At 50.4% G+C, this 17286-nt stretch overlaps 1 protein-coding gene and 1 long non-coding RNA gene across 2 annotated transcripts in view; both read right to left on the bottom strand.

Moving 5' to 3' along the window:
- The window catches only part of LOC307186803, a 332981-nt gene that overhangs the window by 68173 nt on the left and 247522 nt on the right, over positions 1-17286 (bottom strand). The gene's annotated exons all lie outside the window — the stretch shown is intronic.
- ZIC1 (Zic family member 1) lies at positions 8053-11507 on the bottom strand (the record flags this gene model as incomplete). Its single annotated transcript, XM_079921254.1, has 3 exons — positions 8053-8250; positions 8931-9094; positions 10526-11507. The coding sequence occupies 3 exons, from the start codon at positions 11505-11507 to the stop codon at positions 8053-8055; spliced, it is 1344 nt and encodes a 447-aa protein (XP_079777380.1).

Consider the following 17286-nt stretch of genomic DNA (forward strand, 5'->3'; position numbering starts at 1 on the left):
CCGCGGGCCGACTCCGCCGGGAAGGTGGCGGGACGGGGTGGGGGAAAGAACGCGACTTACCGGGTCTGGGGTCTAGATTTCGGGCAAGGTTGGCAGCAGAGTGAGGCCGGGCAGACAGTCAGTCCTACCGGAGACGGGCAGTTTGGGCAGGGACTGAGGCGCGGCTGGGGCGGGGGAAAGGGGGAGGGAAGGAAAACGCCTGTCCGGTTTGGGGTCCCTCGTTCCTTGGCCCCGGCCCGCGCCCCCCGCCCCCGCTATCGCCTCCGCAGACCAAACTCGGCCTGGCCCGGGGAGGCCCCAGAGCCCGCCTCGCCGCATGAAGTCAAAGCCTCCGGGCCTCAGGGACTCTGGCGCCGACCCCGGGGGCGCTGGGGTGTCAGGGGCGGGGAAGGGGCGTCCCCGCTCTCTGGCCCGGAGAGGGCAACCGCGTCGCCGGCACGGACGCGGCGGCCAAGCGCGGGAGCCCCAAGTTCGCCGCGCCGGGCTGCCGGCTTGCAGACCCCGGCCTGCTCCCGCCCCCGCCCCTCCTTTCCCTCTAGCCCCCCGCCAAATGCAAAGGGTTCTTTGGGCCTTGGCCTTTTGGGCAAGAACGCAGGAACCCACGCTGGGTTAGAGCTGCCCTGAGCGAGCCCAACCCAGGTCTTCATAACTAGCGTGGAGTTCGTAGAGTCTAGATCGCCCCCCTCTCCCAACATATTAAAACATAAAAGGACCCAACTCGGGAATGGGTTTCCTGTGGGGTGGCCCTTGTGGCGGGGATTCGGTGGATGGAAGGTCTCTTCGCCCCTAACTAGACGCCCGGTGCTCTGTCCTCCGGGGACCTCGGACAAGAGAACTCTGGTGAGCCAGCACCTTTCCACCGAGTCCCTGGGACCAGTCCCAGGCGGATTGGCTTCTGCCAGGCCTCCCTGGGCCAGGTCCCCGGCAGCTCTTCTCGGGCCACCCCTAGGTTATTGAGCTCCCAGACTCGGATGCTGGGTGGGAGGACAGGACTTTTCCTAACAGGAACGTTTTCAAAACCCCTCTGCCACACCTCCAGGTTCAAAGCTGAAGACGTGGCGAGTGGTGGCTGTCAGGTGAAATGATGCTATGGCCCCCGGATCTCAGAACTGGCAGGAATGAAGCTGGCCCTGGATTAGCTGCAGTGCGAACCAAGCAGTGACAAAAGGCCGCTCCTGTTAGCAGTGAGGGAAGTGAGAGGCGTGGGCCCCATGGAATGGGTCTGTCCCTCCAGCTGAAAGTAAAATCCAGAGGAGGATTGGAACCTGTCTGGCAGCCATTTTCTGATGTCATGGGACCTAGGATTTTTGACCAAGACACCCAAAAGCATAACTCTATAGACAGTGGTGTGAGGATAGAGTGCCCCAGGGACTCTCCACTACCCCTCCCTTTGTTTACAGGTGTTGGTCACTCTACCATACATATTAGGCACTTGCTCTGGAAATGTCAGTACATTGACCACAAAATATTATGCAATGTGCAGACCCCCAGGAATGTCACCAGGAGGGGAAAGCAATAGCTCAGCGCCTGAACTCTGTGTTTCCCTCACCACACCCTACACTTCCCAGGTCTCGTGGCCAGGGCAGTTCCTCTACCAGTTGTCACGTTTGCACCATGTAAGCACGTTTGAACTCAACAGGACTATACCAGCTCTTAAACATGTGCGAGCTAATGAGTCTTATTTGGGAAGGGTCGAGAGAAAACCCTAGAGCAAGCGTTCAAGCAAGCGGTTGATAGCCCCCCGCATGAGTGGGTAGGGGCTGGGGGACAGCCAGAGACAGGAATAGGAACCCGGAGAGAGAAAGGAAAAGGGGGAGAAAGAGAGAGACAGACAAAGACAGGGGACACTCAAGCCTGGATCAGAGCAAAGAAAGAGGGTGGACGATAGGAAAACCCTTAGTGCCCTGCCCTCCCACCTCAGGCGTGGGGTCTGTGACTGGAGGGGGGCCAGGTGACTGGAGGGGACGTCTTCTCCAAAGAGCTAGAAGAACTGCCAGGGTGCCAGCTCCCTGGAAGGGGACAGGAGGAGGACAGCTCCTAAGTGGGCAGGGCTCGTAGTGCACTGGGGCGGCCCTTAAAGAATAGGAGATTGCCGGCCCACTCGATGGCTGGAGCCTACACTGTCTGCCTGGCTTTGTGAACTCACTTAAACCAGTGCGGTTTCAAAACAAACACGTGCAGCTTCCTCGCCGCACTATTTTGGCAGCCGGGCCAGCAGCTTTCGCAGGCCAGAGCCTCAGAGCTGTTCCCCGCGGCCCGTGTGGGCGGGGGGGGGGGGCTCATGCATATTCATTAGCACGTGGAACCGCGGGCCCAGGGCCGCGCTTGCGCACTGCTCTCCCAGCCACAGTCCCAGCCCGCGGCAGCGACTTCGAAAGCGCCCCGCAGGGCTGCAGGGTGGCGCAAGGGGCCCCTCAAACCCTGGCCGCCAGGCCTTCAGTGGAGGGGCTGTGGGGAAGTCTTGCTGTTCCACCCCACCGCCACAAACTCACCTCCAAAGCTAGTGTTTATCTATTTTCAAGAAATTCTCCAGAACAAGAATCTCCCTTGACGCACAGACTCACCCACCCCTATCCTTTTTCGTGGTTTTACCTTCCTCCACAGTTTTCAGCTTTCTGTGCCAGAGGCTAGGATTTTCCCGGATAGACAGAAAAAAAATTTAAAAGGAGTTAGGATGTAAGCTTCTCTCACCTTCCTTATGTCCTTATGTTTTCTGTAGCTTAACGGGGATTATTACACAAAAGACAGAAGCAAAATAATCGTAATTTTTTTTTGAGTTTGCTAAAGTCGCTGGCCTTCGAACGTCTGTTGTTTTATTTTTTTAGAGAGATATAATTCCCATCTGTTTATATCCATGCTTAATAGTTGATTCTTGTGTATGCTGTAGGTGAAAATATCACTGTGTAAGTTTCACAACCCGTGAATTCTTCTGCATAAACTTACAAAGATGACCCGCAATATCAGAGGCAGTCAAAATTTTGTGGATAAGAGACAGACAATGGAAGTCTCTAGTATCATTGACAAGCAATGTCATTTCCATACTAGATAGCTAAATTCAGTTTCTTATTCTTGAAAAACCCACCTCCAGTATAGCATCAACTGGAAACTTCATACTGTTTTAGCTCCTTGCTCTAAAGTGGAAATAAACGTTAGGAACTAATGCCAGAATTCAGCTTGCATGGTAAAAATAGCCCCTGGTTTGGGCTGATCGTGTTTCCTCTTACTTGGTGAGACACTCTGGAATGAACCTGACTTGCATAGATTAATGGAGAACACTGCTCATTTTTTGTGTATATTATGCCATTATACTTGCAATAAACTTTGAGGAAAAGGCTCAAATGTGGCATGCTATAGAACGTTATTACCATTTTTTTCTTATTTCTTGCCCCAAACTAGTGATTATCGTTTGAAAAAAAAAGAGATTGCTGTATAGTTACTCTTATAAAATCTTACATTCTACATCTAACCAGTTTAAATGGGTACATATTACTGATAGTGAATAGGGTGGTAAAAAGCTGGGGAAAAAAAAAAAACCTCAGCACCCTGAGTAATATGAACCTATAGCAACATGAACCAGGTTTGCCTGGCATAGATGAGATAAATCTTTCCACTGCCACTCTGTTTTCAAGAATTCTAAAACCAGAGAGTAATATGAACTGTGGCAAATTTTATAAAAACAACACTTTGTTTTCCTAATATGAACACATAGTTCTAAGAACTACACTTGATGCTAGGAGCAAGCGAGAACTCTGTACCTAGAGAGGACAAGATAAATTTGTAATTAGTATTTTGAGTTGGAAAAAAAAAAAAGAAAGAAATGTGAGCTGGGAATCTGCTGACTTCATATCTAGTTCACAAATAATCAAAGACACAAGCTCAGTGCCTTCATTTTGAGTTTGCCAGACCACATATAGTTACTCCCGGCCCATCATAAATTGGTGCTTCTCTTTAAGGACCAGAGCCTTCCCCAAGCTGCTTCCTGGAAAGCAGTATGCTCAGGTACCAACTCCACCAATACTGATTCACAAGGGGACCAGGACACTGATGACAGCTTGACCTCTAAAAGGGAACATCAGGAAGGTTTCAGGGCTGGGCAAGGTATTTGGGGAATGTAGTTCTGTTGCCAGCCCTTTAAAAGTTCTGAGAAAACTTCACCATCAACAAATAAAAACATCTAAATGCCAGGCCCATGAGCAAAGAAGGTTAGTGCTATTTACACTGTCAGCTAAAGAAAAAAAAAAGAAAGAAAAAGAAAAAAAATGATAAGCATATGGGGCAATTGAAAGGTTACATCTTTCTTTTGGAGGTGGTTTGCTTCTTAAAGGTTAACTTGAATGCTTGACTTTAAAAAATCAAAATCATCAGCTGCAAACGCTTAAAGCAGTTGGGGGTAGCTTTTGAAGAAGAAAACAAAGGATCTGAAATGTTTGAAAATTACTTAGCCCCTATATAAATGGAGCTTGTATATTTACATGCTTACTCTATAAATGTACACACACACACATACCACAACTCATTTCTCTTCATTTCTCAAATACAGTTGCTTGTAGTCAGGCATCTTTTGTTGACGCAATATAACTTTTTAATAACTTGTTAGCTGTTCTAATCATTTGATAGTGATAGAAAACAATGCAGTGAAAATATGAACCAGGATGGCTTTCTGCCTAAATCAAAATCCACAGCTACACACACAAACCAGCCATTCGCAGCATCTTCAGCTCCTGCTAAATAGGGTCTAACAATATATTTCGCTGTTCACATTCATGTATTTCAAAACCTAATAGCCCATGAAGAAAAGTAGAAAGAATACATCCCAAGAAGCAAACATTAAAGGTACCAGCAAAATAATAGACTACATTTAAGTTTGAAGCATTATTTTAGGCAACCTACATCATTAATGACTTTTTCTTTGGGATAAGTGTTGGAGAAGAGAATGCATAAGGGGGACTGGCATAAATATTGGCTTCTACTATAAAAGTTCCTTTCTGGTGAGTGAGGTTATTCACAAACACACACACACAGTACTCCTCAAATGGTTTTCTAAAAAAAAATTATTTGGCATTCAATGTCTAAAAAATTTTTTAATATGAAGTAGTTTTGAAGTAAACATTTATCCCTAAAATTTATCTTTAAAATATACTACTTAAATCATATATCATAGTATGATATTGTATTATTATACTATGTTATTAAAGTTTAAAAAGGCATCAGGTACATAACAAATAATGAGGCATTTATATTTCCAAATTTGAAGTAAACTGCTTTCAGGAATGGTCAAAGGAAAAATACACTCATTGACTATCTTCCTAAATATACTAACAAAGTTATAAAAGTACTGTTGTTATTATTATTATACTTATATCAGACTCCCAGACATTCTAATCTCTAAAGGAAAGGGAAGGATTATTAATTGAGGTGTTTACCTTTCTTTCCTAGAGAGATGAGCTATTTTCTATGTTTATTAATTATTGGCCCTAATGTCTGGAATCACTTCAACTACTATGCTGTTAGTTAATTTTAAACCTCCAGAGCCAACTGGGGCCAGCTTATAGTCTCACAGGTTTTCGGAACCAGCAACAATTTCTGCTTAGGTGTTCAACTTCCTTAAATCTCACCAAACCTTGCAAGGTGGCGCTCTTTTCATGAAAGGTTAATCTTTACTCTTATAGATCACAAAAACAATTTTTTAAAAGTTAAACACCACTGTCTCTAGTTTTTGATGTGCTACAGAAAGTGTAGCAAATCCCCTCCTTACCTAGAAAAACTTTGCTGCCTAAAAGTGACAAATACAAATAGCAAGCAATGAAAGGACGAGTCAAAAAAATTTTAAGTGAATTTAACATTTTGATTTTGTAATTGGTCAATGGTACACTTCGAAACAGATATGAGTATCTTAAGCGGTTCTCATACTCTTGAGGGTTTTTCCGTCTTGCTTTCCTTCTCAGAGTCACACATAACATTGTATATTAAAGATGCAAGTCTCGGTTCCTACTTGCCTACAGTGGGTTCAGTTTCCGTCTTGTGCTCTGACACATCAGCACCCTTGCAACTACAGCCAAGGCCCTGATTTGTGATCTCCGGCTACGCTGTCTGCTTAATGGGGCGATCATGCAAGCTACAACCAGAGACAAAGAAGCTCACGTTCCTACCAGCGCAGCTAACTTCGAGGGAGCAGCATAGCTTGCAAATCTATCAAACTAAACTGCAAGAAAGACAATCTGATTTAGAGAAAAGGCGTTCTGCTACAGTCATTAAGCACAAGTAATTTAGATTTTTTTATATTGTCTTCTCATTTACAAATTTACTGTATCAACGCCAGCCAATGGAACGAATTTCTTAAGTAAATGAGAAATAAATAAAAGAGATAGATAATCAAATTACATAAAATAATTCTCTTCTCTATATGTATTTTTGAGAGAACTAATAACTGGCAAAATTATAGGAATAATAACGTATCACAGGAAGTAATTAATTTAAATTAGCATCACGTTTGAAGAAATATAAGTAAAATGCTTTATGGAGGTTTACTTTCGTACAAAGAAGGAAGGTCTGGAAAAGCATGCATCGACATCCAGAAAATTAATTATGGCCATAAATGGTTTAATTGAAGACAGCAATTTAAAATATGATATTGTAAATCTGCAACTTGGTTTCAACTCGGGGAATTTAATTTGGGGGACAGCAGAACCCTTGGCTGCAAGTTCATTTGCAAAGCTGCAGAGCGAGTCCTTGAGCTTCTGACAATTCGCCTACATTAATATTGATGTCGCCTGCGCAATCTATTTCTGTTATTTTTATGGTTGTTATTCTATGTCTGCAAAGGTCATTTAAATTATACTGCGGCCGAAAATTTGTTTCATAAATTTTGATATAAATACTAATTACACCCTCTCGGAGAGCCAGCAGGGTAGCGTTCATTTATCACGTTTATATGACCTGCGATGACAGAAAGGGAAGACTGGTGAGCTTTTCCCAAGACCCACTAAGGCTGGCAGAAGAGGCAGCAGGTTGCTGGGGATGAAGAAGAAATTCCTACCACAATCACTGAGATTTAAGAATCTTTAATAACGTACGAAAGGTTACCAAACAGTTCTGGAAACTAAAGTGTACATACGAGTTCTTCTAGCCATAAATATTGAATAGCTGTAACATGAATAAACCAGCCCTTTACATGCGGATAAATATGGAAACTAGGAATTATATACATTATGTGGTTGTATCTTTTGCCAAAAGCAACGGACAGTTATAGTTTATATCTTCTTTTAATATCACTTTACATAAACAAATGGAACAGTTTGACACGCAGATCCAGGCTCGTACTATACGAATTCTTGACAGGACGTGAAAACAACATTTTACTGCACTAAAGTACTTAGACTTTGGGACGAAATGTTTGCACTTTATACAAAAAAAGCACATTAATACCAATAATATTCTGTTAGATCGACGTGGAGACTGTAATCGTACAAAGTAATTCACATTTTGGTACACATTTACTAGAACATTCTTGCCATTCAGTACAAACAGTTGGCTTTCGGCCGCCCACCCCTCCCCCCTCCGCCCTCCCCCCAGCCCCTCCCCCTCCCCAATGCAAAGACCACAACGCCACGATCCCACCCCACCCCCCCGTTCCAACCAAGATATAACTATATACAGAATCCAACAGTACAGTTTTAAGCTAATAATTCTGTATTTACAAGAATGCAAAGAAGAAAGAAAAAAAAAAAAGCCGACTCCCAGAGAGCCTTTTCAGATTCCCAGGAGAAACTGGCCCTCGGGGTTGGCGGCATTTGGTCAGGCGACCGCCTTCTTCTCCACCCCCCTCCCACCCCTTGGCTACCAAGCCTTTGCCAAACTAAGAAAAAAAAAAATGTAAAGGTTTGGTGCTTCTCTCTTACTCGGTCCTGGGTCTATCGGCAGGTTTAGAAAAAATAGGATTAGGGGGTGGGGAGGGGACTCTTTTGATGCTCAGGGTTCTTTCAGTAATATTTTGTATGTGTGTGTGTGCTCAGTCTCTTAAATAGGGTTTTGTTCGGTGTTTTGTTTCTGATTTTACACGTACCATTCGTTAAAATTGGAAGAGAGCGCGCTGTGGCCGGCTGTGTGGTGGACCGCGGAGGAGGAGGGCGACAGGGAGCTGGTGGTCGGGTTGTCTGTGGAGGGAGACACGATGGTGGGCGGCGTGGAGGACTCATAGCCCGAGCTGGCGGCCGGCGAAGGTTGAGAGCCCTGCGAGGAGGATTCGTGGACCTGCGGGAATAAAGTCGCGTTTTTACGGAGATAAAGACCCGCCGCGGCGGCCGCCCGGGGGGATGAAGGCCGCGCGCTGCCTCCCCCAGGAGCCCTGGATCCCCTTGAACTCCAGGGAGGCCGGACCCGCGGGACTTGGGCTTGGTTGCCCCGCCTCGGCCCTGCAGAGGCTGGGCTCTGCGGAGGGACAGTGCCCTGGGGACTCAACAAAAGAAAATATCTAGGGAGGGGGAGGCTGGATGTGAGGCCAGAGCCTGAGATGGACCTCACGGCAGCCGCTGAACGTTGCTTGCTCAGGGTTAGGGGAGCCAGCGCTCAGGACCGCGTGCAAGACCCCAACTCTCTGCCCAACGCTGCCAGCCAAGCCGCCATGGCCGCAGCTTCGTCAGCATCATCCCGCTTGGGCTGTCCTGGCTCCCCATCAGTCGCGGCCTCTGCTAGAGTGCTCACTTCTTTTGATTTTTATTATTAAACAGTAAATTTAGAACGGTCTTGGGTGGCCCCATCTCCTCTCCCAGCCCCCGCCCTCTCTGCCCAGCCCCAGTCAGCAGAGAGGAATCGTTGCCTTTCCGCCTCTGCCGGCTCCTGCCACCGCCCGGCTGCCACTCGCCGCCCGACCCCGGCCGAAGAGCTGAGCGGGCTCTTGGCTCCAAGGCGGGCGGCGAGAGCGCGGCGATTACCTTCATGTGTTTGCGCAACGAGCTGGGGTGCGTGTAGGATTTGTCGCACATCTTGCAAAGATAGGGCTTGTCACTCGTGTGCACGTGCATGTGCTTCTTGCGATCGCTGCTATTGGCGAAGCGTCGGTCGCAGCCCTCGAACTCGCACTTGAAGGGCTTCTCCCCTGGTGCGAAAGGCAAGAAAGAGACAGGTCTGGTTAGAACAAACCCCGCGGCTCTTTTCTAAAAATTAAACAAAAGGAAAAAATAAAAACAAAAATTAAAAAGGCAGCGGCCCAGGGTTAACACTTTGCAAGCTCAAAACCGGGATCTTTAACAAAGTCATATATCTGCATTGGAATTTTAAACATCTGAACTATTTTAACTCTTAATCCAATTAGATCCAGATTTTATTATTTTATTATTATTATTATTAGTGGTCGTGGTAGTTTTTTAGATCCCAGAGTAGCAGCAGGTCTGGCTGCTGGTTTTTAGGCCCGGGGCTATACAGACGACTTCAGGCAGCTTCTACCTAGCTCTAGGTTTCTAATTTTCACATTCCGGGCCGATTCTCCTGCTGTTTTGCTCTTCTCTCCTCCCCTTACCCCCTCCCCGACGCTCCGCACCCCGCTCGTCGCCGCCCCCACCCCACCCCACCCCTATACACACTCACATTTTATAGGATAATCCGGGCCGAGAGCTCGGCGCCGCAAATTCTTCCCTGGCTCCGGCGTAAAACGCCAAGTTCCAAACGCAGTACTCAGAAATCACCCGGGCAAACCAGGACAGGGAAGCAGACCGGATTCCCGGCCTTGTTGGCCCAAGAGGCCCAGAATGGCCTGCCCAACCCACACTAGAGCCCTGAGCTCGCCGCGAACTTTTCTTTTAACTGCGCCCGACCGGTCTATTTATTTTTAAAGGCCAACTCAGGGCATTCGGTGTTTCGAAAAGTCCTCACAGAATCTAATTGACAAAGCGGACTTCTCCGCCTTCTGCTGACTTCCCCGACTCCTCAAGCCTGCTCACAAACAAGTCACTACTAAAATCGGGGCTCTTTAAATATGCATAAGCCCCCTCAGGCCCGATTGACTTCCTTTCACCATCGCCACCCCCTCTTTTCTGTCTCTATTTTTGTTTCTTTCTGGGCCCCTTCATCCGATCTCCTCCAATTTCCTCAGCTCCTTCCTTTGGCAAAGTCCTCACTAAGGTGCGTGGAGAGGGGATGTTGGCCGAAAGCAAACGTTTAGATTCGCCTGCAGCTGGAGCGGCTGGCGCCTCCGCTGCCGCCGCCGCCGGGAGCCGGCCACCTCTCCCGGCTTCGCGCGCACCAAGGGCTCCGCAAAACAGGGTTTGTCTCTCAGCTCTCCCCGCCTTTTTTTAGTTCTCATTTAAAAATCTATAACCCTAGATCCCTCTAATCCGATCCTCTCTGTACTTTACCAGAATTTCAAGCTTCAAACTAAAAACCAGCACACATTTTCGCTGTCTGCCTGCTGGAATCTGACTTCCAGACCCAACCGAGGCCGGGTTTGTGCGCCCCCGCCGCTGACTTTTGGATTTCGGGTCCCAGGCCTGGGATAGGGAACGAGGGGTGTCAAGGACAGCCGTTTCCGTACCTGTGTGCGTCCTTTTGTGGATCTTTAAGTTCTCAGAACGGGCGAAGACCTTGCCGCAGCCAGGGAAGGGGCAGGGGAAGGGCTTCTCGCCCGTGTGCACGCGGATGTGGTTGACCAGTTTGTATTTGGCTTTGAAGGGCTTGCCCTCGCGCGGACACTCCTCCCAGAAGCAGATGTGGTTACTCTGCTCGGGTCCGCCGACGTGCTCCACTGTGACGTGCGTGACCAGCTCGTGCATGGTGCTGAAAGTTTTGTTGCACGACTTTTTGGGGTTGGCCAGCTGCTCGGGCTCGATCCACTTGCAGATGAGCTCCTGTTTGATGGGCTGGCGCATATAGCGGAAGAAGGCGCCGGCGCCGTGATGCGCGGCCATGTTCACGTTCATGGGCCCGTAGCCGTGCAGCTGCGGCGCGGCATAGTGCTCTGAACGCGGACTGGTCACCTGGCCATACTGCTCGGGCCGCGGGTACATGTCCCCCGAGAAGCCAAGCCTCATCTGCCCGTTGACCACGTTGGGCGATGCATGGCCCGCCGCCTGCTCGTGAAGGCCGGGGAAGAGGAGGTGGCCCGCGGCGTCCGTGTGGCCGTGTGGGCCCCCGAAGCCCCCGGCTGAAGCAGCGAACAGACTGTGCTGCGCGCTGGCTGCAGCCGCCGCGTCGCCAAAGCCCCGGTTGCGGAACAGAAAGTCCCGCGTGGAGTTGAAAGCTGCGCTCGAATAGGAGCCGACGTGGCCCGGATGGTGGTGATGTCCCAGGGCCGCCGCAGCCGCGTAGCCGGGAGCCTGAGACGTGAAGGCCGTCTGGCCCGCGGAGGCCAGCTCGTGCGAGCTGGGGTTGAGCTTGAAGGCACCCATGCCGTCGGCGAACGGGTTGATGCCCAGGCCCACGTCGCGCTCGGCCACGTCGCCCGCCGAGTGGTGGCGGGACGCGCCAAAGGTGGTCACGCCGATCGCGGGGTACTGGGGGCCGGCGTCCAGGAGCATCGTGGCTGCTCGGGGCGAGCCCCGGCCTCCCCCGCCCCCCCCACCCTCGCCCGCCGAGGAGGGAAAATTAGGAGGAGGAGGAGGAGGAGGTAGTGGAGGAGGAGGAACGGGAGGCGGAGGAAGAGGAGGAAGAAGAAGAGGAGGGAGGAGGAGTCGACCCACCTCGCGAAGTCCTAGCCTGCAGGCAGCGGCGCGGAGCGCCGGGGCGCCCGCCCGGCCAAGCGCGGGGAAGCCTGACTGCTGCGGGCCGCGAGCAAGGCGGGCTCCGGCGCCCGCCGAGCAGACCCTGCCGGCCCGGCTAGCACTTTCTCGCCGCTCAGTCTCTGCCGAGAGGACCCCGCGTCAAGGCTGCCCAGGGAAAGGCATGGAGCATCTCAGCTCCCCCAAAAAACTTCCTCCCGGATTTGTAGCATAGAGGAATGTGAGCGCCGGAGCAGCGACTGCTAGCCCTCTCTCCGCCTCGCGCCGTACGCCCCTCCTCACTTCTCTACTAGCCCCTCGCCCTTTCTTTTCTCTCTCTCTCTCTCTCTCCTTTCTCTCAGGCTCGCCTCCTCGCTCCTTCACTCTCCTTTTTCCCCCTCTGCTTTTTGCAAAAAAAAAAAAAAAAAAAAAAAAAAAGGGGGGTGGAGGGGGAGAAAAAAAAGAAAGAAAGAAAAAGCCAAAGAAAAGGCGCAAATCATGCACAATATTGTCTTTTGCGGTTTATCTTCCTGGGGAGAAACTTTCACCTCCTCAGCCGGGCGGTGAGCGCGAGACTGATAGCAGCAATCATTCCTGCAGATAAATGAATTGAAAGGACGACACCGTCCCCCCCTTGATGAATGGGAGCAGGGGGAGGCGTCACGTGCTGCCGACGCGGGCGCCCATTGGTGTGCCCGCGCTCCCCCCGCCCGCAGCCGCCGCGCCAACGGAGGGCGCGCCGAGGCGCCGCGCGCCTTTCATTGGCCCGCCCGCCTCATCAATCCCAGGTATTGTAAAGCGCTTGACATCCCCTTTTGACAAACAGGGCTGCCAGGAGTAGCAACTTTTTTTTTAGCCAAATTTTTCCCCTCTTCTCATGGAAAAAAATTTTTGCCACGATTTCTTTTCCTTTTCGCAGTCATATACATTCTCTCTCCTCTTTATCCGTATCCCTCTCCCTTTCCCTCTCCATCTCTCTTTCTCTATCTTGTCCTTCTTCAGACCTGCTCTTAGCTGAGCGATTAGCGACTTCGGGCGTCTCCGAGAACAGGAGGCGGGGATGGGGCTGGTAAACACAGCTAAGGCACTTCCAGAATGTCCCGATTCAGCAACTTTCTTTTCTTTCTTTCCCCCTGTCCCCGCCTTGAAGGGCAGCAAAGGAGGCTTTTGTTATTTGCTCCGTTTGAAGTTCGCTTCCCTCTTGCTTCGTCCCCCTCCTGTTTATAATTTAAGATCTCGGGAGCACACAGGCACACACCACTTTCTCTTTACCAGAAATGTGATTTCTGAGGATAACCGGTTGCCTCGATTTTCTCACTGTTATCAAATCAATCAGACTTCCTGCTCCCTCCTCCCCCCAAAAAATAAGCACAGGTGGATGAGAGCTCCAACTTTCCAGGTTCAGGGTTTTTTGTTTTTGTGTGGGGATTTTTTTTTTTAGCAAATTGAAAACATTGTTGCTGATTTTTATTTTTTTTCCTTTCCTGTGTTATTCTTTTCTTTTCTCCCTTTTCCCTAGTCTCCCGTGTCTGCCCCCACTAACCCCTCTCTCTGCACTCCTGTTCCCAACCCTGGCCCCTTTCATTCAGGTAAAACTGTAAATTTCCCAACACGCCATTGTTCTTCAGGACTGCCCAAAGCTCCCTAGAAATCCCCGAATACTTTTTTTGGTATTTAAATCTGCGATAGATAGGACCAATGTAAATTTTGTGACATTCAAACCTTTTCTAGTTCACAAATTAGTCACCCTTGTCACAGTTATTGAAATTCCGTAACTCACCACACCAGGACGGTGGAAAAAGCGGGCGCGGTCTTTGTTGCCGACCAGGCTTTTGATCGCCAGAGAAAATTTACTTACCTTCAGATGAGTGAGCAGAAAAAGAAATAACACTCCCTTTGATTTAGTTAGGAAAATGCAGACATTTGGATTCAGTGCAAACATACAACACTCGCTTGTTTTCGCGATGCGGCCCTCGATTAACCTGTCTTTGCCCAGCGCAAAGTCTATTCAACAACTGCGCGTAGTTGCTTTTTGTCCCGTCCACAAAGAGCCATTGACTATATATTAAAATGATTGTTGAAAGGTAGAGGAGTATGGCACTTAAAAGCAGGAAAAAAAATCCCTGTGACTCAATCAATTAAGGCGAGCAACATTTATGCATTTCAAAAAATGCATGAGGATGCGGGGGGTTGGGGGATGAAGGTTGCATTTCTCCGCAGCTCTGTTTAAAACCCAGCAGCCCAGGCCGAGGGTTTAGCTGAAGCGTCTGCATATTCATTAGGTCTAATTATTTTCTAGTAAGGAAAACACAAAAAGCCAAGAGTCGGAATCCTTCAATTTGCCCTTTGTTTCTAACTTCATTTGGCTTCTTTGCAGCTGAATCACAGCCCTAAACTCTTTTCTCAGACAAAGAGAACTCAACTCATCCTTTCACAGGCGGCCCCGTTAGGAAACTCACCAGTGCCTGGGCGAGAGGAAAATGAAAATGAACATTTTTTGCCCAGTCGCCTGTTCGGGCTGCACAGGCTGGAAGAAGGCAGGGTCAGCGTCGGCCTGTCCTCCTTTCTGGTTTTCTGGTCTTTTCATCGACTAGATTCTCGCTTGGGGCTGACGAGCTGAGCTGCCCTTTCCCTGGGCTCTCCCTGCTCAAAACTGGACTTCTGTTAGCTGGGAAGGTTTCCTGGTGTCTGAAGGAAACTGGCTGAGCATTTGCGCTTGTTGTGCTGGGAAATAGAAATTTGAGAATGAAAAAAAATAGCAAATGTTCGGTCCCCAGCAACAAGTCTGAGTGCAGCAGCCCCCGAATTCCCTGCCAGCTTTGAGTGGAACAAGGATGGGGGAACGAAGGCAAAGGGATGGGGCTTGAGGGGTGGTTTAAAAAAAAAACTGTTATATACTTTGTTTTTTAAAAAGATATATCGGAGCCACTCAGAGTCTTTCCTGCTGCCTACAAGGGAAATTTGGATCCTGCCTCCACTGCAGTTGTAAAAATCTTATCTGCAAGGAGAAGCTTTCTCTAGAGGCTGTACTGCTTTCACCAGGGAGAACAAATCTTGAACCCACCTCTCCTGCCTTTCAAAAAAAAAAAAAAACAAGGGAGGGGACCTGAGGGGAGAAGGGTAGACGCCGTTGGGAGGGGGAGAGGGAAAATAATTCTTCAAAAAAGAAAAGTCAGTCCTCTCCTCTCCTGTTCGTGGAATATCCAAGGGGAACGTTGACAAGAGGGTATTTTTAGGAAACGCGTCCAAATATACAGAGTAAGAGTGAATGTGAGAAAAAAAAAGTTGTGGGTTGTAGAAGTTATCAAGTGGGATTTGCGGCGCTCTCTGCAGGAAACGCAAGCGGCTCCAGTTCAAAGCCACATGCACCAACGTGACATATAAGCCATTAAAATATCATCCTGACGGCTCATTTCTGCTTCATCATACATTCCCTAACTGCTTCCCGAAAGCTGGAAAAGGAGAAATGAAAGATGCCCGCCTCGCTGGAACCACAAAAGAGAGGCTTGGAGGGTTTTGTGGTCCCCCTCAGGCACCTCAAAGTGATGTGCAGAAATGAGGCGATCCCGGCAACAGGTGGAGTGGGGTAAGTGCGTGAGTCCGGGGGGCAGACAGACCGGACCTGTACCCCCAGCAGCGGGGTAGGAGGCACCCAAACCCCACTGGGATAAGAGGCCCAGCTAGATTTTTCCCCCATCCCCCTCCCTCCGTAGCCCCCCAACCGTGGGTACAGGCCCCACCCCGCTGACACTGAGGGGAGGAGGGGGCCCTTCCGCCGAGAGGCTACGCTGGAGATGAGTCCATCCCTTCTTCTGGGGGGCGGTGCAAGGGGGACGAATGGGGCTCCCACTGGCACGCGGACCAAGGGCAGCTTGTTGCCTGCCCGCCTTCCCTCCCCTCTTTGTAAAGCGCCTGGGTGCCCCACCGTTGGCCCAAGAAGGGGAGTCGTGGCCCAGAGCTTCCCTCGCCCCGAGTGCTGGGCCCGCGCAGGAGGGGGCCGCTGCAGACTGCTTCTCCGTCCTGCCCCCGCAAGGATGGCAGGGAAAGACTCGGCTTCCCCTCTCCAGGGTCAAAGGAGCCAAGTTACCCCGGCTGGCAGCAAGATGATGGAGCTTCTCCACCGCTACCTGACTGGGGATGCCGGCTGGGTCAGCTGCGGGGCCCGCATCCTCGCCTTCTTGCAGTCTGGTCCTGCCTCAGGACGCTGACCGCTGGGACCCGCTCTCTGCGCGCGGCGGGCTGTGGGTTTGGGATTTGACTTTCTTTCTCCCGGATGCGAACGAGGGCTACGACTAGCTCTCAAAGGAGAAGGCCGCAGCTACCTGGGATTCTGGCCACTACCCTAGACACATGGAGGCCCTGGAAATTAGGGACAAGTGGGGCGGGAACAGAGTCAGGCTGTGAAGCAAAGCTAGAACTGCCCCAAAGGGAAAGTTTGGGGTTGATGAATGGTCCATGGGGACATCTGGGAGCCAGCAAGGTCTTTGGAATGGGGAAGGGGCGTTGGAGGGGCTGGAACTTGGCCTGCACCGTCTGCAGGAAACTCCCTTTGGATCGCAAGGTCATATTTCTACCCCTTTTCCGACAGCATTGGCCTCAGAGCGACCTGCGAAGAGGCACCATGTTCCCTTCCTCTGTCTGGCCGCCGGCGGTTTGTAGGGGGGTGTTCAAAGGGATGGTTAAATGTCCAGGCTGGTCTTTCAAGCAACCCACTAACGCAGATTCTATTCTGGGCACACGGAGGTCGCCCAGTCTTCAGGCCCCAGCTGGAGGAACCTCAGCTTTTCCCTCTAGGGAACAGAAGAATGAGAAAAGGCCGTCGCACAACCCAGCCTCACAGCCCAAATTCCTGGTATTTGAGGGCCTGATGAAGGGGAGCCAGGGAGGTTCCGGGTGCAGCTGGCGACAGCAGGCCACGGGAAGAGGCCGGAGCCGTTTTGCCTTTAGCCAGGGAGCTCCCAGACAGCCTGCAGGGCCCCTGCTCCGCACCCGCCCCGCCGGCCGAGCTGTGGCCGAGAGGCGGACATGCCTTTGCCGGCGCTCCTGCGGCTTAATCTGTGTGGAGCAGTGGGGAAGTCTCGGGGACTGAAGTCGCTGGCTTGGGAAGCAGGCTGAAGATGACCTCTGACCTTGGGCAGGCCTGCGCCTGTTAGGGCGACCCCACAATGTGCAGGCTTGGTGTTCCCCCAAAAGAAAAATGATGTCTTTTGCCTGTACCCACTGGCCCACTTTCATAGCTCTCCCCCAGCACGATCAATTACTGAGGCTCATTGGCACCCTTTTCTTGTCTCAAGGGAAAGAAGGCAGATTCCAATAAGTCCCCAGGTTGTGCTCCTGACCGGTGATTCAGTGCCCAGGGCTGGTGTGAGGAGACAAGTCAGGAACAATCTTTCGGGGAAAACCAAGCTGAACATTTTCAGGGCTTTTATATCCCTGGGTTGGCAAGGATCTCAGGTCCAGGGGCCCAGGGGCTGCTCCTAGATTCTCTCACCCCTCCTTCAGCGAGATGACTGGCTTGCTAAGTGGGGTCAGAGTTTGAACCAAAGGAGAAGATATTTACCCAGGTTCCATGCACAGGCCGGTGATGGAGCTGCTACAG

This window comes from Stenella coeruleoalba (assembly GCF_951394435.1).
Source record: "Stenella coeruleoalba genome assembly, chromosome: 5".
In the NCBI taxonomy this organism is placed as follows: Eukaryota; Metazoa; Chordata; class Mammalia; order Artiodactyla; family Delphinidae; genus Stenella; species Stenella coeruleoalba.